Below are 25,554 nucleotides of genomic sequence, written 5' to 3'. Positions count from 1 at the left end.
TTCACTACCATATTTGAGATTCCCTTTGTCTCATTCTTGGGTTATATCTCTTATTTCCAGTATCCCATGATATCTTCTTTCTTGGTTTACTCCTTCTTTCAAGGCAATTGAATTCTCTGGTAAGTTCCTAAGAAAAACAGGAGATAAATTTATTATGGATTTGTCTTCATATATGAAAATGTCATCACTCCAGATTTTCGTAAAGTGTTCTTCTGGCCATGTACACGTGTGTGGTTGGAAATAATTTTCTCAAAGTCATAAACTAACTCATTCTCTTCTGACCTCCACCATTACTGGTGAGAAGCCTGAAGTTATTCCTGATCTCTCTGGAAATTTGTCTTTCTTTTGTCCTCAGTATTCTGAAATTTCATCACAACATACTCTTTGTTTTCTGTTTTGGGGAAAATTCTTTTTTCTTTTTTTTTTTTTTTTTTTTTTTTTTTTTTGGAGTTCAATTTGCCAACATATAGCATAACACCCAGTGCGCATCCTGCCAAGTAACACCCTCAGTGCCCATCAACCAGTCACCCCAACCCCCTGCCCACCTCCCTTTCCACTACCCCTTGTACATTTCCCAGAGTTAGGTGTCTCTCATGTTTTGTCACCCTCGCTGATATTTTCTCTTTTTTTCTTTTTTTATTTATTTTTTATTGGTGTTCAATTTGCCAACATATAGAATAACACCCAGTGCTCATCCCATCAAGTGCCCCCCTCAGTGCCTAGCACCCAGTCACCCCCTCCCCACCCACCTCCATTTCTACCACCCCTGGATCGGTTCCCAGAGTTAGGAGCTTCTCATGTTCTGTCTCCCTTTCTGATATTTCCCACTCATTTTTCTCCTTTCCCCTTTATTCCCTTTCACTATTTTTTATATTCCCCAAATGAATGAGATCATATAGTTTGTCCTTCTCTGATTGACTTATTTCACTCAGCATAATACCCTCCAGTTCCATCCACGTCGAAGCAAATGGTGGGTATTTGTCATTTCTAATGGCTGAGGAATATTCCATTGTATACATAAACCACATCTTCTTTTTTTTTTTTTAACTATTTTTTTTTATTTTTATTTATTTATGATAGTCACACAGAGAGAGAGAGAGAGAGAGGCAGAGACACAGGCAGAGGGAGAAGCAGGCTCCATGCACCGGGTGCCTGATGTGGGATTCGATCCTGGGTCTCCAGGATCGCGCCCTGGGCCAAAGGCAGGCGCCAAACCGCTGCGCCACCCAGGGATCCCCAACCACATCTTCTTTATCCATTCACCTTTCGATGGACACCGAGGATCCTTCCACAGTTTGGCTATTGTGGACATTGCTGCTAGAAACATCGGGGTGCAGGTGTCCCAGCGTTTCATTGCATCTGTATCTTTGAGGTAAATCTCCAGCAGTGCAATTGCTGGGTCGTAGGGCAAGTCTACTTTTAACTCTTTGGGGAACCTCCACACAGTTTTCCAGAGTGGCTGCACCAGCTCACATTCCCACCAACAGTGCAAGAGGGTTCCCCTTTCTCCTCATCCTCTCCAACATTTGTGGTTTCCTGCCTTGTTCCCCATTCTCACTGGTGTGAGGTGGTATCTCATTGTGGTTTTGATTTGTATTTCCCTGATGGCAAGTGATGCAGAGCATTTCCTCATGTGCTTGTTGGCCATGTCTATGTCTTCGTCTGTGAGATTTCTGTTCATGTCTTCTGCCCATTTCGTGATTGGATTGTTTGTTCCTTTGCTCACACATACTATTTTGTGTAGATCTACTTTTGTCCATTGTGAGGCCACTGTGAGCCAGTTTAATCTGTAAATTGATGTCTTGAATGAATTGGAGGTATTCTTTCTTTGCTTGCTTTTTGTTTTCTTTGGAGACCTTCCAATTTGGGGTGTTGGTCTTCCTCAACTGGTTTTCTAGTATTCTTATCTTTCATCCCCCATATTTCATCTCTTGACCTTTCTGCTCTACTTTCTAGATTTCCTCAATATTATCCTCCAATTTTCTGCCTTTGTATTTATAACTCCCAAGATCTTATTTTTCATTTTCTGAGTTTGTTTTTGTTTTCTGTTTTGAAGTTTTCTTCACCTTAAATAGTCTCTGTCACCTCAAACTTGTAATTTCACCATTTTAACCCATCTTAAACCAATGGTCACTTGTGGGGTCAATGAGTGATCAGTTTTCTTTTTCTCTATATAATAAACTGATTTCCTCAACATATCTACCAAAGAATGCATCTGTGCATTGATTTCTGCAACCATCTTTATTATTTACATTTTGTCTCTGACCACCTGACTTATCTCCTGTAAATGGTCTCACATTCACCCTGAAATCTGATACCTGATCTTTCTTGCTTCCTCTCCTCACCTGTAATTTGTATTGTCTCTCCAACTTTCTGCTTCAAGCCCTCTGTCTGAAGATGGCACCCGCTCCCCTAGCACTGTTGCTATCCCTAATAGATTTGTCTCTCCGAAGAGAATTAAGCAGAAAAGGCCATGCCTATTTTCTGACATTCCTTGAGAAGAAAAATGTCAAGAAGTTATGGTATTATGGGTAGAAATACTGCTTTACTAGAAAATTCTTAGTAAAGAGATTACACAACTTACATGAAAATTATGAAATTACATGCATTGAATTTCCCAGAACCACTATAATTGATTCATAACTCAATGTGGCCCTCAGAATATTGTGTAGAAATTTAGAGATGAATGCCTCAGAGTTCTCTTCTGATGGCTGCCTGACTCTGATGGATGTTTCTATGGCAATTAGCTTGATTTCTCAAAGGGACGATTTCCCCCTAATGATAGAGAGATACCGATGAGTATATGGCTTATTTGGTGCCTACAACACTAAAAGCACAACTTAAACACAACTTGTTTTTTTTTTGTTTTTTTCAATTTTTTTATTATTTTTTTAATAAATTTATTTTTTATTGGTGTTATATTTACCAACATACAGAATAACACCCAGTGCTCATCCCGTCATGTGCCCCCCACAGTGCCCATCACCCATTCACCCCCACCCCCCGCCCTCCTCCCCTTCCACCACCCCTAGTTCATTTCCCAGAGTTAGGAGTCTTTATGTTCTATCTCCCTCTCTGATATTTCCCACACATTTCTTCTCCCTTCCCTTATATTCCCTTTCACTATTATTTATATTCCCCAAATGAATGAGAACATATAATGTTTGTCCTTCTCTGATTGACTTGCTTCACTCAGCATAATACCCTCCAGTTCCATCCATGTTGAATCAAATGGTGGGTATTTGTCATTTCTAATGGCTGAGGAATATTCCATTGTATACATAAACCACATCTTCTTTATCCATTCACCTTTCGATGGACACCGAGGCTCCTTCCACAGTTTGGCTATTGTGGACATTGCTGCTAGAAACATCGGGGTGCAGGTGCCCCGGCGTTTCATTGCATCTGTATCTTTGGGGTAAATCCCCAACAGTGCAATTGCTGGGTCATAGGGCAGGTCTATTTTTAACTCTTTGAGGAACCTCCACACAGTTTTCCAGAGTGGCTGCACCAGTTCACATTCCCACCAACAGTGTAAGAGGGTTCCCTTTCTCCACATCCTCTCCAACATTTGTTGTTTCCTGCCTTGTTAATTTCCCCCATTCTCACTGGTGTGAGGTGGTATCTCATTGTGGTTTTGATTTGTATTTCCCTGATGGCAAGTGATGCAGAGCATTTTCTCATGTGCCTGTTGGCCATGTCTATGTCTTCCTCTGTGAGATTTCTCTTCATGTCTTTTGCCCATTTCATGATTGGATTGTTTGCTTAAACACAACTTGTGGCAAAGATCAGTAGTGACAGCTTTGTACCTGGAAAAGCATGTGGCCATTGTACAATGCAGCCTGAGAACTGTAAACATTTTAATATTAGTGATGTGCATTGACTTATATGTAACAAAAGTCTTACAAACATTATACCAAATATTCAGAATGTCCTACGAGAGAAAACTTTTTCAGAGATGAGAAACCTGTGTCTCACAAAACCAAATACTCACATAAGAGAAGCAGGTAAAAAAAAAAAAAAAAGGTAAAAAAAAGAGGAGCAGGTATTTGAATTCTGATTTTACTCTGACACCCATTGTTTTCCACTATTCATGAACTCATATCTTATTGTAACATTAATCCCTAAAAAGAAACACTCCCCTTCTTTGAAATCATCCTCTAGTTGTTTAATGACTATGTCATGTTTTCCTGGCAGGTAATTGTGCAGCGCTGCCTATCAGGTAAAAACATGTCTCATGTGAAGGCTGCCTGCATCATGTGTGGGTACCTGAAACTACTGCCCATGTTCCTCATGGTGATGCCAGGAATGATCAGCCGCATCCTATACACAGGTAAGCCATTAATTCATGAATTCTCTTTCTTTTATGCTTGAATTCTAAGTAAAGGTTTTAAGATGTATTAAAATCTTGATAAGCTAGAAAACCCATTATGAATGGAAGTAAAAACACAATTCCGGTTAGAGAGAACAGTTTTTGCAGAGGCTCAGAAACAGGAAAATTTGATATATTTGACACCTATATATCCAACAAGGAGAAAATGGCCAAAGAAATTATTATATGCCCCCTTTATGGACAATTACACACAAAATACCAAAGACTTTCTCAAAACTTGGTAAAATGCTGAAGTTATTATGTTTAAATGGATAAAGCAGACCACAAAATATTATCTGAATGATTACCATAGCTACAAAAAAAGACATTTTTCTGTGGAAAAAGATTAAAAAAGAATTTAAAAAAACTAAAAGAAGCTAATGTGTTTAGGGGTTAATATCCTAGGAGTTTTTTAAATCATCTTTTGCTATCTGTTGTCATAAAATTGTTTAAGCAAAAAAAAAATCGCCATGGGGTTGGACAACTGACGCAGCAAAGGGAGGCTTCAACCTACATGAACATCACCCCCAATAACAATCACAAGTCACACTTCTTCTTAGATGTAGGTGGAAAACACTGGGCTAAATGACTGAACACCGAACTAACTTCCTGAATATTATTGTTGTGGCTGTTGTTTTTATCTCTGGAGTTCTGTGCCTGTGGGAGAATTTATGCTCTTGCAGCTTTTCTGGAGGATGGAATCAGCTCCCCCCGTTTGCTCTAATGCTCTGTCTGGGCCATATCCCAAAGAGAAATGCTGCCCCTTAAATTAGTGCAAGGGGAGCTATAGGTATGAAATAAACAGGGACCAGATTCATGTTGTGGAATTCAAAATTGAATCTCCAATGTCCCAGCAAATGTTTTTCCTCTCACCCATTATGTACAACTTGTCTCTATGTCCAATGGTTGTAGATCTTACCTGTGGACCCCCCTCACTGAACCCACTTATCTGAATCCCTCCTCAGAGAAGGTGGCCTGTATTGTACCTTCTGAATGTGTGAAACACTGTGGCATTGAAGTCGGCTGCACTAACTATGCCTACCCAATGATGGTGCTGGAACTGATGCCTGATGGTAAGAAAATGTCCATGCTTAAATGAATGGAGAAAATGTAATTATATATAGATGATTTTTTTATTTTTTTTATGTTTTTGTGATTTTATTTTTTTTCTTTATTTTTTTATTTTTTTATAATACATTTATTTTTTATTGGTGTTCAATTTGCCAACATACAGAATAACACCCAGTGCTCATCCAGTCAAGTGCCCCCCTCAGTGCCCATCACCCATTCACCCCCACCCCCCACCCTCCTCCCCTTCCACCACCCCTAGTTCGTTTCCCAGAGTTAGGAGTCTTTATGTTCTGTCTCCCTTTCTGATATTTCCCACACATTTAGATGATAGATGGATAGATAGGTAGATAGATGAGTATAGATAATAGTATATTATTCAGCCTTTAGAGAAATGAAACCTGCCATTTGCAACAACATAGATGGACCTAGAAGACATTATTCTAAGTGAGATACGTTGGATAAAGAAAGGCAAATACTACAAAATGTAATTTTTTTTTTCAAAATGTAATTTATATGTGGAATCTAAAGAAGTGGAACACATACAAACAGTGTAATTTATATGTGGAATCTAAAGAAGTGGAACACATACAAACAGTAGAATGGTGGTTGCCAGGGGCTGAGGGGTGGGGGAAATGGGAAGATGTTGGTCAAAGGGTACAAACTTTCAGTTGCAAGATGAATAAGTTCTGGAGAACTAATGTACAGCAGGAATACTGTACTTAATAATAACGTCTGCTTAAAATTTGCTAAGAAAATAGATCTCAAGTATGCCAATGGAATATTACTCAGCCATTAGAAACGACAAATACCCACCATTTGCTTCGACGTGGATGGAACTGGAAGGTATTATGCTGAGTGCAGTAAGTCAATCGGAGAAGGACAAACAGTGTATGTTCTCATTCATTTGGGGAATATAAATAATAGTGAAAGGGAATAGAAGGGAAGGGAGAAGAAATGTGTGGGAAATATCAGGAAGGGAGACAGAACATAAAGACTCCTAACTCTGGGAAACGAACTAGGGGTGGTGGAAGGGGAGGAGGGAGGAGGGTGGGGGGGAATGGGTGACGGGCACTGAGGGGGACACTTGACGGGATGAGCACTGGGTGTTTTTCTGTATGTTGGTAAATTGAACACCAATAAAAATTTATTTATTTAAAAAAAAAAGATCTCAAGTATGCTCACCACAAAACAAGAAAACCATAACTGTGAGGGGATAGATATGTTAATTAGCTTAATTGTGGTAATCATTTCACAATGTACACATATATCAAAACAGCATGTTGTACACCTTAACTATATACAATTGTTGTCAATCATACTTCAATAAAGCTGAAAAAAAAAAAAAAGAAAAACAGTAATGCTGGGACTGCCTCAGAGACCTGACCTGGTCTACAATGGACCATGAGGAAGGATTACGGTATAATCCTTAATAATCCTAAATTCCATTAATTCAGTTGTCTTCATCAGACATTTCTTTTTTTATTGAAGTTCAATTTGCCAATATATAGCATAACATCCAGTGCTCATCCCGCCAAGTGACCCCTCAGTGCCCATCACCCAGTCATCCCAACCCCCTGCCCACCTCCCCTTCCACTACCCCTTGTTCATTTCCCAGAGTTAGATGTCTCTCATGTTTTGTCACCCTCACTGATATTTTCACTCATTTTCTCTCCTTTCTCCTCAGACATTTCTTGAGCACTTTTTTTGAGCACTTTTTAAAAAATATTCCATTTATTTATTCATGAGAGACACAGAGAGAAAGAGAGAGAGAGAGAGGTAGAGACATAGGCAGAGGGAGAAGCAGGCTCCATGCAGGGAGCCTGACGTGGGACTCAATCCTGGGTCTCCAGGATCAGGCCCTAGGCTGAAGGCGGCGCTAAACCATTGAGCCACCTGGGCTGCCTCTTGGGCACTTTCTATAGGTTACCAGCCCTGTGCTGAGCCTGGAGAATAGAGAGATGAATGAGATATAATTCCCATTAAAAGAATCCTTACTCCTTTGGATACAATACGTCTTCCAAGGCAAGGCAATCAAGAGCATTTAAATAATGGATTTGTCAAAAAAAAAAAAAAGGGGGTTGCATAGAGTGCAATCTGGGTAGCTCAGTCAAACATCTGCTTTTGGCTCAGGTTGTGATCCTGGAGTTCCAGGATCAAGCCCCATGTGAGACTCTCTGCTGAGTCCACTTCTCCCTCTCTCTGTCCCTCCCCCAACTCATGTTCTCTCTCTTTGAGCTCTGATTTTACTTAAATCTCTCTCTCTCTCTCTCTCTCTCTCTCTCTCTCTCTCAAATAAATATAAATAAAATATTTTTTAAAACAGTGCTGTATAGGGGCACCTGGTTAAGTGTCTGCCTTCTGCCTTCTGCTCAGGTCATGATCCCAGTGTTCTGGGATCAAGTCCCACTTCAGGCTCCCTTCTCAGCAGAGAGTCTGCTTCTCCCTCCCCCCTGCTTGTATGTGCTCTGTCTCTAGCTCTCTTTCTCTCTCTCTCAAATAAATAAATAAAATCTTTTTTAAAATTAAAAGTTTTGCATAGATACAAACTTATAATGTCAGAAAGCTAGAAGTTAATATTTATCCTGCTTTCTTTAGACCAGTTATAGCCAAATAATAGACCTCAGTCTATTTAATTTACAACTATTTATTGAGTGCCTGCTATGTGCCAGACACTGCCATGATGCTTAGAAAACATCAGTGAAATAGGCACAAAATCCCCTATATCTTGGAACTCACATTCTAGTGTAATGAGATAGAAAATAAATTACACATGTGAAAAAGTTAAATTACTAGGATGCTAGAAGGTGTTCTGTGTTGTTCAGAAACAGCAGAGTATGGGGCTCAGGAACAACCAGGTGATCTTGTACCTTAGGTCCATCAAATATCAGCTAACACTTTTGTGATTTTTCTCCTTTCTGACACACATGAGCATTGTTAGGAAGAAGGGAGCATGACCCACAAGTGACATCACCCATTCATCTCATTCAACACTTTGTCCCAGGAGTTTTAGGGGCATTACTAATAAGAGAGAACTGGAGGATGAAGTGACCATAATATCTAAAACTCTTTGCTCTCCCCACCAAAAACTTCAACAGAACTATCTACTTCTCTTTTCCCTCTCTAGTTCCCTAAGTCTTCAGGAAGCTGAGAGGTTCTCTCCCCAAAGAACGATGGCACATTGTTTTTTCTCTCCCAGATTTAAGTTCCAGCAAATTATCTCTAAGTTTATATTTATAACCAGAATTCTGTATTGAGTATTCTCAAATGGTCAGGAAATATGCAGGAAATGCCACACAATGATATATGTTGACAGGCACGTCAGTTTATTTTTTTTTTATGGAATACTTCTTAGCCATCAGACAGGAGCAATACTTGCCATTTACAAGAAAGTGGATAGAACTAGAGTGTATTCTGCTAAGAGAAATAAGTCAGTGAGTGAGAGATAATTATCATATGGTTTACTAATATGTGGAATATAAGAAACAGCATAGAGGATCATATGATAAGGGAGAGAAAACTGAATAGGAAGTCATTAGGGAGGAAGAAAAACCATGAGAGACTCTTAACTAAGAAACAAAATGAGGGTTGAAGGAGGGAGGTGGGTGGGAGATGGGGTAATTGGGTGGTGGCCTTTAAAGAAGGCATGTTATTTGATGGGCACTAGGTGTTATATGATAAACAGATGATGTTTATCATATAACAACTGATAAATCATTGAAATCTACATGTAAAGCTAAGTAGGTAGTTTATGTTAGCTAATTGAATTTAAATTAAAAAAGAGATTTCCAGGCATTTGTGATCTAAGTTTAGAGAGGCCATTAGGGATATATGAAAATGGAAAAGGGTAAAGAGTCTGTATATGAGACAGAGCAGAATCTTAATAAGTGAGTTACTTAAAGGTATGGAGAAGTTGAATTCAAACAAATGGAAATTCCAGGAAATCAATAGAATGAGCAGATTCTACTTTCACAGCCTGTTCAAAGAATGGCATTTCTGGCTCTGAGGCTATGAGTCTTACAATCATGGGCATATCTTCAGCCCCAGGATGACTGGCCACTGCATCACTGGAACCCCAAAGATTCTTTTCAGAGCCCTCTTTATATCTCTGTTCTTCAGACTATAGATGAAGGGGTTCAGCATGGGTATGACTATGTGTACATCACCGAGGCCACTGCACTTGCATGGGAGCTCTGGGGAGCAGCAGAGCTAAAGTACACTTCTAGGCTTGTAGAGTAAAATAAGGAGACAACCAAGAGGTGAGATGCACAGGTAGAAAATGCTTTATACTTGCTGTAAGTTGATGAGATTCTATGTATGGGGGAAACAATCTTAGAATAAGAGTAAAGGAATCCAGTGAAAGGACCACCTGCCAGCAGCACAATCATAAAATACATCACCATGTCATTAAGAAAAGTGTCAGAACAGGCATTCTTAATTACTTGATTGAGTTTTTAAAAAATGAAGGATTTCCGTGCCTGTACAGAAGGACACCCACAACACCATTAAGCTCTGTAATAAGGAATTCAGGACACTAGAACCAGCAGTCCACAGAGCCAGGGATTCATGATAACCATGTAGTGCAGGGGGTGACAGATAGCCATGCATGTCAGTTTAGTAAGTGTTCCAGGTAACACTTTTGAACAACTCTCTGGTTTGGCAAGGCCCTCCTAAATCATGGAGTCCAATCCCTAACTAATGTTTGAACTTTCATCTGGCCCCAGGACTTCGAGGTCTTATGCTGTCAGTCATGTTGGCCTCTCTCATGAGCTCCCTGACCTCCATCTTTAACAGCGCCAGCACCCTCTTCACCATGGACCTCTACACCAAGATTAGGAAACAGGCATCAGAGAAGGAGCTTCTTATAGCAGGAAGGTGAGAGCATCCTGATTTCTGTCTAAAATTTCTCTGGAAAATAAAAGTGAACTAGTGTCTTCTCATCTTTGGGTTCAGTGAAATAAATGATGGATTTCTAGAGTGGGGAAGGGAAATTAAGAGGACTTTATCTCTTTCCAGATATAAAATTTGGGACCACATTTTGAAATGAAATAGTCACATTTTCAAACTTTCAAGTGCTTCTGATTTTCTCTGATTTCTTCTTGTCCTCACACTCTTTTCCAACTACATCTTCATTAAACTCTAGTGTCTTTCATGGGGTATAAATTCCCCACCTACTCTAATAGGTTAATGCACTGTCTCTAGAGGTTTCCATGTATATCTCATGAAGCAAGTCACAGATTAAGTCAAACACCCCAGTAAGAGTATTTTATCAACTGTATTCATTAAGAAATGAGATGCCAAGAGAAACTGACCACCTATGCAAAAAGTAGCATTTTGCAGGATACAGTAGCAATTGCTTAGTAAATTAAACATTTGCAAGGAAAATTCCAGCAGCTCACTTGGTCTAGATCTTGACTCTGGAAAAATGCTATAGGAGAATAAAAACAATAAAGCATCTATGTTTCTGGTAGCGAAAGTGTTGGACCTGAGTTCAGTAAGCCCAAAATGCAGAAGTCTGCCAATAGGTATATGATCTTGGGTATAAATGCCTTTATCTCAATAATAAATTAATGAATTTTTCTTTCTTTCTCTCTCCCTCTCTCTGTCTCTCTCTCTGTCTCTCTCTCTCTCTCTCATTAAATGCCTACTAGTTCCCAGAATACAAATATGAAAAAGAACATATATGTGAAAAATAATTTCCTGCTTTGTAGAATGTATGCCTTTGTTATAAAGATAGAAAATCAATAAATGTATTCCCTATCTGATGGCAAAAAGTGCTAGGAAGAAAGTTAAAGCAGGATTAAAGGTGGGTCAATGTGGATGGAACTGAAGGGTATTATGCTGAGTGAAATAAGTCAATCGGAAAAGGACAAACATTATATAGTCTCATTCATTTGGGGAATATAAAAATTAGTGAAAGAGAATAAAGGGAAAGGAGAGAAAATGAGCGAAAATATCAGTGAGGGTGACAAAACATGAGAGACTCCTAACTCTGGGAAATGAACAAGGAATAGTGGAAGGGGAGGTGGGTAGGGGGTTGGGGTGACTGGGTGATGGGCACTGAGGGGGTGATTTGGTGGGATGAGCACTGGGTGTTATGTTAAATGTTAGCAAATTGAACTCCAATAAAAAAAATTTTTTTAAAGGATTAAAGGTGGGGGCTCCTCAAGACAGGTGTTCAGGGAGTACTCCCTGAGGAGGTCCCATTTGAGGACAGCCCTGAGGAAGTGTGGAAGTGAACCCTATGTCTCTGTAGGGAAGGAACAGTAAACGCTGAATTCTTACAACAGGCATGTATGTGGTGTGTCTCAGGACAGTGGTGTGAGGTTGGCACATGATGAGCAAGTGGAAGAGTGATAACAACCATAGGCTAAAGGGTAGCTAGAGGTGAAATTATGTAGGGCCACTTAAGCCATAACAAGACTGGATTTTATTCCACATATCACAGAAAACAAATGAAGATAAGAGAGTAAGGGAGGTACATGATTTGTTTTCCAATGATGATAACAAGGAAAACAAGGATAATGGGTATTATTTATTTATTAAACTTTATTATCTAAGAATCATGCTCAAACTTTCCATGGTTTATCACATTTAATTATTGCAAGGTTGCAGAAAGTTTTTGAAGCTTCAATGAGATACCTATTCCTCAGTCTCCTGCCTAAATACTTGTTCCCCACTTTTCCCCCACCTCTCTGTTTCAGGTGAGCACAGAGAAGTAATGACAGTCCAGTAAATTATGTTTGTTTATTTATACAATAAACACAGAATATTGTGGAGTTTAGCATTAGTCATTCTCCCTGGACCCCAGGAACCTCTAAAAGGGTTTTACCAATATTTTAACCAATTCTTTCTACCTGTCAAAGTACTCAAGGAGTAAAATACACAAATTACCATTTCTGGCCAATTCACTCCACATTCTGGAATAAAGAATATTGTAATTCTAACCTATGCACACTGACTTAGTTTTTCTCAAGCTAGGAAAAAAGATCAAAATGGGAGTCACTTTCATTATCATACAAATAATTACTTACTCATAGAAATAGTGTGGTGTTTTTTTTCTAACTGATATATTACATAAATTGCATTAGAGAATTATTAACCAGTGGCTGACATTTGAACTGTTATGAATGGATGTTTAATCTCATAATTGAAGCTATTTTTACTAATTGTAGACAAGCAATTGCTTTATTGGCATTTTACTAACCAGTGATCATTAAGCATGGCATGGCTTCATGCGAGGTCGAGTTTGATTTTATTTGGAAAATCAATGAATGGCCACAAGAATGAATTTAAGAACTAAAGAACAATAGAAGTATTGATAATGCTTTTTGTTTAATGTTTAAATCGTTTTGTTTTCTCCTCAGGCTATTTATCATTCTATTAATTGTCATCAGTATTTTGTGGGTCCCATTAGTGCAGGTATCTCAAAATGGACAACTGTTCCATTATATAGAATCAATTTCTAGCTACCTTGGGCCTCCTGTTGCAGCTGTCTTCCTGCTTGCCATCTTCTGTAAAAGAGTCAATGAACAAGTAAGTAAAAATCAGAAAACTTCTTCCCTGCTAGAGTAAGAAAGTTATTTCTTTCACTGGTAGAAAAATGCATTCTTTCCACTTTGTATATACAACTCAAAGCCCATCTCAATTTTTTTAAGATTTTATTTATTAATTCTTGAGAGACACAGAGAGAGAGAGAGAGAGAGAGAGAGAGAGAGTGGGGGGCAGAGACACAAGCAGAGGGAGAAGCAGGCTCCATGCAGGGAGCCCGATGTGGGACTCCATCCCGGGGCCTCCGGGATCACGCCCCAGGAGGAAAGCAGGTGCTAAACCGCTGAGCCACCCATCTCAATTTTAATTGTAATCAGCTACAATTCCTGATTCTCACTAAAGTGTGTAAATATAGAGGGCACACTTATAGTACAGTCTTTTTTAAGATTGTATTTATTTATTTTAGAGAGAGACAGACATAGTGAGAGAGAGCATGAACAAGGAGGAGAGGAAGAAACAGGCTCTCCACCGAGCAGAGAGCCCAACATAGGACTTGATCTCAGGACCCCAAGATTATGACCTTAGTCAAAAGCAGACACTTAACCAACTAAGCCACCCAGGCACCCCAGTACAATCTTTATATTTCTTACAAAATATTATATACATACATGACATGATGCTAAGGAACACAAGTTTTAGAGTAAGACTGACAGGATCCAATCCTGAATCTACCATTTTATATCATTGTGATCTTGATCAAACCATTTGATTCTGTGTAGAATGAAGTTAATCATATGCCTACCTTATAGGATTGCTGTGAGGATTAAGAGATTTTTTTTAAATGTGAAGTACTTGGGAAAGAACCTACCACACTAGTAACAACTCAAAATATGTTAATTTTTATTATTATATCTGTAACTGATTATTATGGATAATGTAAATTTAATCCCTTAATTGTTTCCAATTGTTAGCTTATTATAATTTTGAAGTGAAGAATAGGTGCAGAGAGGTTAATATCTTATGTGCTTTTCAAATGTTACTTATTATTAGTAAGTGGGATCTTGGGATTCAGACTCAGGTCTACCTCCAACCAAAGCTCATACTCATAATCTCTATGCAATACTGTTTCCCTAAACATAACATCTTGATCAGGGAATCAAGGGACACATGTTTCCAATCGCACTAACTTCTTAGAGAAAATAAATCCTTTTAGTTGTCAAAAGTTTAATAGACCTATCGTAACTATCTAATATCAACTCTGCAAATTGTTTAACATAAGCCATAGTTCTGTCTATTCTATAAAATAAGTCACTACTTTTGAAATCTATATATAAAATAAAATTCAAGGTAAACTTAAGTCTGGGTCAGAGTAGGCAGTAGTGTCCTCAGGGTGCAATGAAATCTCAGGATCACAGAAAGCAGCAGCCCACTAATAAACATGTGTATTTGCATCTTTGATGAGTTTATGCTCAAGGTTAGCCATTGTTGGTTCTTAGTGAAGAAAACAGGTAGGATGATGATAATGATTTACTCAAATGAGTGTCTCATCTTTTCCAAATACTCTTATTTTATTCTTGTTCCTTTTGCAGGGAGCCTTCTGGGGTCTAATCACTGGACTTGTGATTGGCCTCATTCGTATGATTGCAGAGTTTGCCTATGGAACGAGTAGTTGTTTGGCTGCCAGTGCCTGTCCTGAAATCATCTGTGGAGTACACTATCTGTACTTTGCCATCATTCTCTTTTTTGTTTCCATGCTGGTCATCCTGGGAATTTCTCTGCTAACAAAACCCATTCCTGATGTAAATGTGAGTGATGAAAAGCGGAAATATGTTTATTTAAAAAAATAGTTATTTGCCTTCCAGGGAAATGGACTCCTAACTCTGGGAAATGAACTAGCGGTGGTAGAAGGGGAGGTGGGTGGGGGGTTGGGATGACTGGGTGACGGGCACTGAGGGGGGCACTTGATGGGATGAGCACTGGGTGTTATTCTATATGTTGGCAAACTGAACACCAATAAAAAATAAATTTATAAATTAAAAAAAGAGTTTCAGCAAAGAAAGTAGATATTGTATAAGAAAATTTATGATTAAGAATCTTATGAAGTAAGATGCCCAGATAGCTCAGCAGTTGAGCATCTGTCTTTGGCTCAGCGTGTGATCCCGGGTCTGCTGATAGAGTTCCACATCAGGCTCCCTGTGAGGAGGCTGCTTTTCCCTCTGCCTATGTCTCTGCCTCTCTCTGTGTCTCTCATGAATAAATAAATAAAATCTTTTAAAGAAAGTTTTATGAAGCTATAATTAGAAATATTAGCTGTAAGGTGGAAACATATGCCTATTATGTCAACAACAAATAAAAAAGCCAATTACAAATTCTGGTAAATCCATACAAGAAAGTCATGAGCCAAATAATGAGACCAAGTAAAATGAAGTGTGACTTCAAACATATGATAGGTTATAATTTTGAAACCCATTTGATACATGAAATCATTTCTTTAGAATGACCTAGAGCTGGTATTTATTCATTGTATCCAATCACATGTCTTGGATCTATGGCACAGGAAAAAAAGTTGCTATAATAACATAAATAGCTATTTATTTTCAAATTTTCAATCAACACACAGACCAAGCATGGAAAATTAATCATATTGACAAAAAAAACAAAATTCTATAAAGCTTATAATAGTTTTAAAATAATGATACAGTTGACAAAAGCTTGGAGATTGGCTGGGAAATAAATGTGTAAGGGCATAAATTGCTATCAGGATTTAATAGCAGTAACTATATAAACATGATGGATCCAGAAATGAAGCTTAGGAAGATATTTTAGGGGCACCTGGGTGGCTCAGTCAGTTAAGCATCTGACTTCAGCTCAGATCATATCTCAGGGTCCGAGAATCAAGCCCCATGTTGGCTCTGTGCTGGCCAGGAATCTGCTTCTCCTTCTCCCTCTGCCCCGCCCCCTATCCATGTGCACACTCTCTCTCTCTATCTTTCTCTCAAATGAATAAATAAAATCTTTTTTAAAAAAAGAAGATATCTTAAAAGTTACAAAAGTAACCACTAGACAACTGAAAGTAATAATGTTGCAGCTAATAACAGCTGAATAAGGACAGTGAGTATGTATATGTAAGTTAGATAAATCTTTAACTTTTATGAAATTATAAATGTATATGTATACATGTTAATATAGATGTATATTTAAGTTAGATAAATGTAAGTTAGTATATATTAGATACATTTTTGACTTTTATGGATTTATAAATCCAGAAGTAAGAGTGGTAAGCATATTACTTAAAAGTGCTTAATAACTACTGGGAGAGTTAAAAACAGAAATAATTGTAAATGGTTAGTGCGTTTTCGTGAATTCGTGTTGTAGAAGACCTCTTCTTTGTTACCTTTAGTGTTCGGTGCCATTTGATTTTTTTTGGCACTATACAATAAACAATGTACCATCGTATTATTGTAAACTTTTGCCCATCACTAATGTGTTTGTCTACTAATGTGTTTGTTTGTACAGCTGTATCGCTTGTGTTGGGCTCTTCGGAACAGTACAGAGGAACGGATTGATTTAGATGCAGAAGAGAAAAGATATGAAGAAGCTGATGATAATGTTGAAGAAGGTAATATTTGGTTACATTTAGTTTTTATGTAGAAACTCTCTGTACCTGAATTGCTTTTATGTTTGCTTTATTTTTAAATGCCACTAAATTCAGTTTCTGAGAAAGCTGTTAGATTTATGGCAAACTGAAATTTCAAAATCTTACCTTCCAAAAAAATTAAGACAATTCATTACAAATGAAATCCCTCCATTCACCTGCCTCTCCATCAGTCTGTCTGTCTATTCATCTATCATTCATCCACATGGATCTGTGTACCAGCTCTGAGGTGAAAATCAATTCTAGTCTCTCCTCTTACTGGTTACATATTAAATGTTCAACTAATCAATCTTGATTGACAGTGATTAGGCGCCTAGCATCTAGTCCCACCTTTTTCTCCAACCTTGTTTTTCACTCTTCTCTCCAATATACCCTCCATTCCAGCCAGGCAGATTTCTTCACTCCCCCCCCACACACACACACATATACCAAACTCTTTAGAATATTTTTACTTCTCCTCTCTAAGAGAAAAAAATTGCCTATCCTTTGAAACTAGGTTCTAATCTCATTTCCAACAAGGAAACTTCTCCAGGGTCCATCCCCATGGCTCTTTGGTTACCTGGTATTTTTTAAACCATTGAAAAAGTTTAGCACTTCAGGAAATGTAGTCCTGAACTATACACCAATTGTTTCATTTGATTTGGCTTAGGTTCTTCAACTTGAGGAAAGAATAAAGGCCTTCTACTTTTGAATTTCTTTATCAGTGTTCTGGAGTAAGAATGGTTTATATGGTTTTTCTTTTTTTATACTTTGTTTGGTTTTGGTATTAAAATCATAGTGTTCTCATAGAATGAATTGGAAACATTTCAATAAGATTGGAATGATTTCTGCATCAAAATGTTGGTATTTTGCTAATAATATCATTAGGCCGTAGGGCCAGGAATGGGGAGGGGTTTAACCTGATTAAATTTGTATTAAGCAATGCCTCTAGAGGTATTTACAAGTTCCATTTCTTGGTTAATCAGTTTTGGAAATTTTTATTTTGTAGGATTTTGTCCACTTAGCACACATTTTAAATATATTGACATGAAGTTATTCATATTACTTATTGGCTTTTCCATCTCTACTACCTCTGTAGCTATGCCTTCTTTTAATTCCTAATATAACTTTTTGTTATTTCTCCTTTTTTCTTGATAAATCTCACTAACTTGTCTATTTTACTTTTCTTTTTTTTAAATATTATTTATTTATCTATTAATTTATTTAAGAGAGAGAACTTGAGCAGGGGGAGGGACAAAGGAAGAGGGAGACTAGCAGACTTCCTGCTGGCAGGGAGCCCTATGTGGGGCTTGATGTCAGGACACTGAGATCATGACCTGAGCCAAAATCAAGACTTGGGTGTTTACTTCGGAGAGAAATTGAGGAAGACACAGAGATGGAAAAATATTCCATGCTCACGGATTGGAAGAATTAATATTGTGAAAATGTCAAAGTTACCCAGGGCAATTTACATGTTTAATGCAATCCCTATCAAAATACCATGGACTTTCTCCAGAGAGTTGGAACAAATTATTTTAAGATTTGTGTGGAATCAGAAAACACCCCGAATAGCCAGGGGAATATCAAAAAAGAAAACCATAGCTGGGGGCATCGCAATGCCAGATTTCAGGTTGTACTACAAAGCTGTGGTCAAGACAGTGTGGTACTGGCACAAAAACAGACACATGGATCAATGGAACAGAATAGAGAACCCAGAAGTGGACCCTGAACTTTATGGTCAACTAATACTCGATAAAGGAAGAAAGATTATCCACCAGAAAAAAGACAGTCTCTTCAATTAACGGTGCTGGGAAAATTGGACAGCCACATACAGAAGAATGAAACTGGACCACTCCCTTTCACCATACACAAAGATAAACTCAAAATGGATGAAAGATCATAATGTGAGACAAGATTCCATCAAAATCCTAGAAGAGAACACAGGCAACACACTTTTTGAACTCGGCCACAGTAACTTCTTGCAAGATACATCCACGAAGGCAAAAGAAACAAAAGCAAAAATGAGCTATTGGGACTTCATCAAGATAAGAAGCTTTTGCACAGCAAAGGATACAGTCAACAAAACTCAAAGACAACCTACAGAATGGGAGAAGATATTTGCAAATGACATATCAGATAAAGGGCTAGTTTCCAAGATCGATAAAGAACTTATTAACTCAACACCAAAGAAACAAACAATCCAATCATGAAATGGGCAAAAGACATGAAGAGAAATCTCACAGAGGAAGACATAGACATGGCCAACAGGCACATGAGAAAATGCTCTGCATCACTTGCCATCAGGGAAATACAAATCAAAACCACAATGAGATACCACCTCACACCAGTGAGAATGGGGAACAAGGCAGGAAACCACAAATGTTGGAGAGGATGCGGAGAAAAGGGAACCCTCTTTCACTGTTGGTGGGAATGTGAACTGGCGCAGCCACTCTGGAAAACTGTGTGGAGGTTCCTCAAAGAGTTAAAAATAGACCTGCCCTATGACCCAGTAATTGCACTGTTGGGGATTTACCCCAAAGATTCAGAGGCAATGAAACACCGGGACACCTGCACCCCGATGTTTCTAGCAGCTATGTCCACAATAGCCAAACTGTGAAAGGAGCCTCGGTGTCCATTGAAAGATGAATGGATAAAGAAGATGTGGTCTATGTATACAATGGGATATTACTCAGCCATTAGAAACGACAAATACCCACCATTTGCTTTGACATGGATGGAACTGGAAGGTATTATGCTGAGTGAAGTAAGTCAATTGGAGAAGGACAAACAGTGTATGTTCTCATTCATTTGGGGAATATAAATAATAGTGAAAGGGAATATAAGGGAAGGGAAAGGAAATGTGTGGGACATATCAGAAAGGGAGAAGAACATAAAGACTCCTAACCCTGGGAAACGAACTAGGGGTGATGGAAGGGGAGGATGGCGGGGGGTGGGAGTGAATGGGTGACGGGCACTGATGGGGGCACTGGACGGGATGAGCACTGGGTGTTGTTCTGTATGTTGGTAAATTGAACACCAATAAAAAATAAATTTATTATTTAAAAAAATGAATTTATCAAACTCAACACCCAAGAAGCGAACAATCCAATCAATAAATGGGAAGAAGACATGAACAGATGTTTCTCCAAAGACCTCCACATGGCTAACAAACATGTAAAAAAATGCTCCACATCACTTGTCATCAGGGAAATACAAATCCGAACCACAATGAGACCACTTTACCGGGTGAGAATGGATAAAATTAACAAGACAGGAAACAATAAATGTTGGAGAGGATATGGAGAAAGGGAAACCCTCTTGCACTGTTGGTGGAATGCAAGCTGGTACAGCCCCTCTGGAAAACAGTATGGAGGTTCCTCAAGAAGTTGAAAATAGGGATCCCTGGGTGGCGCAGCGGTTTGGCGCCTGCCTTTGACCCAGGGCGCGATCCTGGAGACCCGGGATCGAATCCCACGTCGGGCTCCCGGTGCATGGAGCCTGCTTCTCCCTCCGCCTGTGTCTCTGCCTCTCTCTCTCTCTCTGTGACTATCATAAATAAATAAAAAATTAAAAAAAAATTAAAAAAAAAAAAAAAAAAAGAAGTTGAAAATAGAGTTACCCTATGACCCAGCAATTGCACTACTGGGTATTTACCTCAAAGATACTGATGTAATGAAGTGACAAGATACCTGCACCCAATGTTCATAGCAGCAATGTCCACAATAGCCAAACTGTGGAGGAAGTCTTGATGTCCATGGACAGATGAATGGATAAAGAATATGTGATAGATAGATAGATAGATGATAGATAGATAGATGATAGATAGATAGATAGATAGATAGATGATAGATAGATAGATAGATAGATAGATAGATAGATAGATAGATGATAGATAGACCTACAATGGAATATTATTCAGCCATCAGAAAGGATAGATACCTACCATTTGCACCGACATGAATGGAACTCGAGGGTATTATGCTGAGTGAAATAAGTTAATTGGAGAAAAACAATTATCATATGGTTTCATTCAAATATGCAGTATTAGAAATAGTGAAAAAGACCACAAGGGAAGCGGGGGAAACTGAGTGGGGGAAAATTGGAGTAGAAGACAAACCATGAGAGACTCCTGACTCTGGGAAACAAACAAAAGATTGTGGAAGGGGAGAAGGATGGGGGGATAAGGTTGCTGGGTGACAAGCATTAAGGAGGGCACATGATGTGATGAGTACTGGGTGTTATACTATATGTTGGCAAACTGAAGTTCAATAAAATGAAATAAATTGAGTATTACTTCATTAATTTTCAGCCTTCCTTCTTTTATAATGTAAATAAATAAAGCTATGCATTTTCCTCTTGTTGCAGCTTGTTACATCTCAAGCTTTTAATCGGTAGAATTTTCTTTACCATTTATTTATAAGAATGGTCTTTTTTTAAGATTTTACTTGTTTGTTCATGAGAGCACAGGAAGAGAGGCAGAGACACAGGCAGAGGGAGAAGCAAGCATCCTGCTGGGAACCCCAATGAGGACTTGATCCTGGAACTCCAGGATCACACCCTGAACCAAAGACAGATGCTCAACCACTGAGCCCCCCAGGCATCCCTGTTTATAAGAATAGTCTTACATTTATTATGTTTTTTCATAGACATTTGAATTTAGAAGTATATTTTAAATTCTCCAACACAACAAATAGCCTTGTACTTAGAGCTTTCTGTATTTTTGCCAGTTTACCTTTGGGATAGATTTTGAGAAGTTTGAATTTTGGGTCAATACCTATGCAATTTTGCTATATGCTGCCAATTTCCCATCTGTGAAAGTTGAATTATGCTTTTGTAGCAACAGTGTGTGAGAGTGCCTGCTTCTACACAAATTAATATAGGATACTGTGAAACTTTTTAATTTTTTTGTCACTGACAGATGAGTAGCAGTATCTCAGTGTCATTTTTTTCAAATTCCTCTTTTTTTGTTATTCAAGGTTTTATTTACATTCTATTTAGTTGGGGATCCCTGGGTGGCTCAGCGATTTAGTGCCTGCCATTGGCTCAGGGCATGATCCTGGAGTACCGGGATCAAGTCCCACATCAGGCTTCCTGCATGGAGCCTGTTTCTCCCTCTGCCTGTTTCCCTCTCTCTCTCTCTCTCTCTCTCTCTCTCTCTGTCTCTCATGAATAAATAAAATCTTTTTTAAAAATTCTAATTAGTCAAGGTGCCTGAGTGGTGCAGTAAGTTAAGTGTCTGACTCCTGATTTTGACTCAGGTCATGATCTCACAATCGTGAGATGGAGCTCCGTGTGGGACTCCGCACTCAGTGCAGCATCTGCTTGAGACTCTCTCTCCCTCCCCCTCTCCCGCTGCCCCTCACATTTGTGCTCTTTCTCTCTATAAAATATTTAAAATATTTTATGAAAAATTAATACATTCTAGTTAATCAACATATAGCTTCAGGAGTAAATTTAGTGACTCATCACTTACAAATAACACTCAGTACTCATAACAAGTGCCCTCCTTAATACTTAATACCCATCCCCACTCACTTCCCCTCCAGCAACCTTCAGTTTGTTTTCTATAGCTATGACTCTCTTATACTTTGCCTCCTTCTTTTTTCCCCTCCCTCTATGTTCATCTGGTTTTTTTAAATAATAAATTTATTTTTTATTGGTGTTCAATTTACCAACATACAGAATAACACCCAGTGCTCATCCCGTCAAGTACCCCCTCAGTGCCCATTACCCATTCACCCCCACCCCCCGCCCTCCTCCCCTTCCATCACCCCTAGTTCGTTTCCCAGAGTTAGGAGTCTTTATGTTCTGTCTCCCTCTCTGATATTTCCCACACATTTCTTCTCCCTTCCTTTATATTCCCTTTCACTATTATTTATATTCCCCAAATGAATGAGAACATACAATATTTGTTCTTCTCCAATTGACTTACTTCACTCAGCATAATACCTTCCAGTTCCATCCATGTCAAAGCAAATGGTGGGTATTTGTCGTTTCTAATGGCTGAGTAATATCCCATTGTATACATAGACCACATCTTCTTTATCTGTTCATCTTTCGATGGACACCGAGGCTCCTTCCACAGGTTGGCTATTGTGGACATAGCTGCTAGAAACATCGGGGTGCAGGTGTCCCGGCGTTTCATTGCCTCTGAATCTTTGGGGTAAATCCCCAACAGTGCAATTACTGGGTCATAGGGCAGGTCTATTTTTAACTCTTTGAGGAACCTCCACACAGTTTTCCAGAGTGGCTGCACCAGTTCACATTCCCACCACAATGTAAGAGGGTTCCCCTTTCTCCTCATCCTCTCCAACACTTGTGGTTTCCTGCCTTGTTAATTTTCCCCATTCTCACTGGTGTGAGGTGGTATCTCATTGTGGTTTTGATTTGTATTTCCCTGATGGCAAGTGACGCAGAGCATTTTCTCATGTGCCTGTTGGCCATGTCTATGTCTTCCTCTGTGAGATTTCTCTTCATGTCTTTTGCCCATTTCATGATTGGATTGTTTGTTTCTTTGGTGTTGAGTTTAAGAAGTTCTTTATAGATTTTGGAAACTAGCCCTTTATCTGATACGTCATTTGCAAATATCTTCTCCCATTCTGTAGGTTGTCTTTGAGTTTTGTTGACTGTATCCTTTGCTGTGCAAAAGCTTCTTATCTTGATGAAGTCCCAATAGCTCATTTTTGCTTTTGTTTCTTTTGCCTTCGTGGATGTATCTTGCAAGAAGTTACTGTGGCCGAGTTCAAAAAGTGTGTTGCCTGTGTTCTCTCCTAGGATTTTGATGGAATCTTGTCTCACATTTAGATCTTTCATCCATTTTGAGTTTATCTTTGTTTTTTTTTTTTTTTAAATCTTTTTATTTATTTATGATAGTCACAGAGAGAGAAAGAGAGAGAGGCAGAGACACAGGCAGAGGGAGAAGCAGGCTCCATGCATTGGGAGCCCGACGTGGGATTCGATCCCGGGTCTCCAGGATCGCGCCCTGGGCCAAAGGCAGGCGCCAAACCGCTGCGCCACCCAGGGATCCCTTGAGTTTATCTTTGTGTATGGTGAAAGAGAGTGGTCTAGTTTCATTCTTCTGCATGTGGATGTCCAATTTTCCCAGCACCATCTATTGAAGAGACTGTCTTTCTTCCAATGGATAGTCTTTCCTCCTTTATCGAATATTAGTTGACCATAAATTTCAGGGTCCACTTCGGGGTTCTCTATTCTGTTCCATTGATCCATGTGTCTGTTTTTGTGCCAGTACCACACTGTCTTGATGACCACAGCTTTGTAGTACAACCTGAAATCTGGCATTGTGATGCCCCCAGCTATGGTTTTCTTTTTTGATATTCCCCTGGCTATTCGGGGTGTTTTCTGATTCCACACAAATCTTAAAATAATTTGTTCTAACTCTCTGAAGTAAGTCCATGGTATTTTGATAGGGATTGCATTAAATGTGTAAATTGCCCTGGGTAACATTGACATTTTCACAATATTAATTCTGCCAATCCATGAGCATGGAATATTTTTCCATCTCTTTGTGTCTTCCTCAATTTCTTTCAGAAGAGTTCTATAGTTTTTAGGGTATAGATCCTTTACCTCTTTGGTTAGGTTATTCCTAGGTATCTTATGCTTTTGGGTGCAATTGTAAATGGGATAGACCCCTTAATTTCTCTTCCTTCAGTCTCATTGTTAGTGTATAGAAATGCCATTGATTTCTGGGCATTGATTTTGTATCCTGCCACACTGCCAAATTGCTGTATGAGTTCTAGCAATCTTGGGGTGGAGGCTTTTGGGTTTTCTATGTAAAGTATCATGTCATCGGCAAAGAGGGAGAGTTTGACTTCTTCTTTGCCAATTTGAATGCCTTTAATGTCTTTTTGTTGTCTGATTGCTGAGGCTAGGACTTCCAGTACTATGTTGAATAGCAGTGGTGAGAGTGGACATCCCTGTCTTGTTCTTTGTTCATCTGTTTTGTTTCCTAAATTCCAAATATGAGTGAAATCATATGGTATTTCTATTTCTGTGACTTATTTCTCTTAGCATATGACACTGTAGCTCCATCTGTGTCATTGCAAACGGCAAGATTTCATTTTTTTGATGGCTGAGTAATATTACATTATAGACATAGATATATATATATATATATATACCACAACTTTATCCTTTCAAATTTCTCTTTTTTGAGTGAATTTAAGAACTGTTTATCTATGTACATATATGTGTCTACATGGGATTGTCAGAAGTATCTTCTATTTTTAAAGGCCAGTGTATGCTAAGGATATTAAACCCTTTATGGTATAAGGTGCAAATGTTTTTTCCCAGTTTGTCACTTGTTTTTACTTTGTTTATTTAACTTTATGCCATTCAAAAGTTTTCAGTTTTATATAATCAAAGTTATCTATATTTTTCTCAGGGATTCCCCTAACACTTAAAAGTGGTTGTAATTATTCTTTACAGTCATCTGTACTACATTTACAGGGTTTTTTTTTAATTAACTTTTATTGGTGTTCAATTTACCAACATACAGAAAAACACCCAGTGCTCATCCCGTCAAGTGTCCACCTCAGTGCCCGTCACCCATTCCCCTCCAACACCCGCCCTCCTCCCCTTCCACCACCCCTAGTTCATTTCCCCGAGTTAGGAGTCTTTATGTTCTGTCTCCCTTCCTGATATTTCCCAACATTTCTTTTCCCTTCCTTTATATTCCCTTTCACTATTATTCATATTCCTTACAGGGGTTTTATTTCCCATGTTCTGTGATTATTTGTTTGTCTTTTTTGTTTCAGATAATCCTGAGAAACCCCATGGATGCCTCAGGAAGGCTTATGACATATTTTGTGGTTTGCAGAAGACAGGTCCCAAAATGAGCAAAGAAGAGGAGGAAGCCCAGAAAAAGAAGCTAACAGACACATCTGAGAAGCCTTTGTGGAGGACTATAGTGAATGTCAATGCCATTCTACTCCTAGCAGTGGCTGTCTTTGCCCATGGCTATTTTGCCTGA

The 25,554-nt window shown here is 38.7% G+C and overlaps 1 protein-coding gene across 1 annotated transcript in view; it reads left to right on the top strand.

Annotated features, from left to right (window-relative positions):
* LOC112909868 (solute carrier family 5 member 4) overlaps positions 1-25,554 on the top strand; it is a 47,134-nt gene extending 21,580 nt beyond the window's left edge. Inside the window, exons 9-15 of the mRNA XM_025986015.1 lie at positions 4,198-4,333; positions 5,338-5,445; positions 10,165-10,315; positions 12,808-12,976; positions 14,521-14,736; positions 16,448-16,550; positions 25,340-25,554. Coding sequence (XP_025841800.1) covers positions 4,198-4,333; positions 5,338-5,445; positions 10,165-10,315; positions 12,808-12,976; positions 14,521-14,736; positions 16,448-16,550; positions 25,340-25,554 — 1,098 coding nt within the window. The remainder of the gene's footprint in view (positions 1-4,197; positions 4,334-5,337; positions 5,446-10,164; positions 10,316-12,807; positions 12,977-14,520; positions 14,737-16,447; positions 16,551-25,339) is intronic.

The sequence above is a fragment of the Vulpes vulpes genome, chromosome 10 (assembly GCF_048418805.1).
Source record: "Vulpes vulpes isolate BD-2025 chromosome 10, VulVul3, whole genome shotgun sequence".
NCBI classification, from domain to species: domain Eukaryota; kingdom Metazoa; phylum Chordata; class Mammalia; order Carnivora; family Canidae; genus Vulpes; species Vulpes vulpes.
This window is presented reverse-complemented; position numbering and strand designations above follow the sequence as displayed.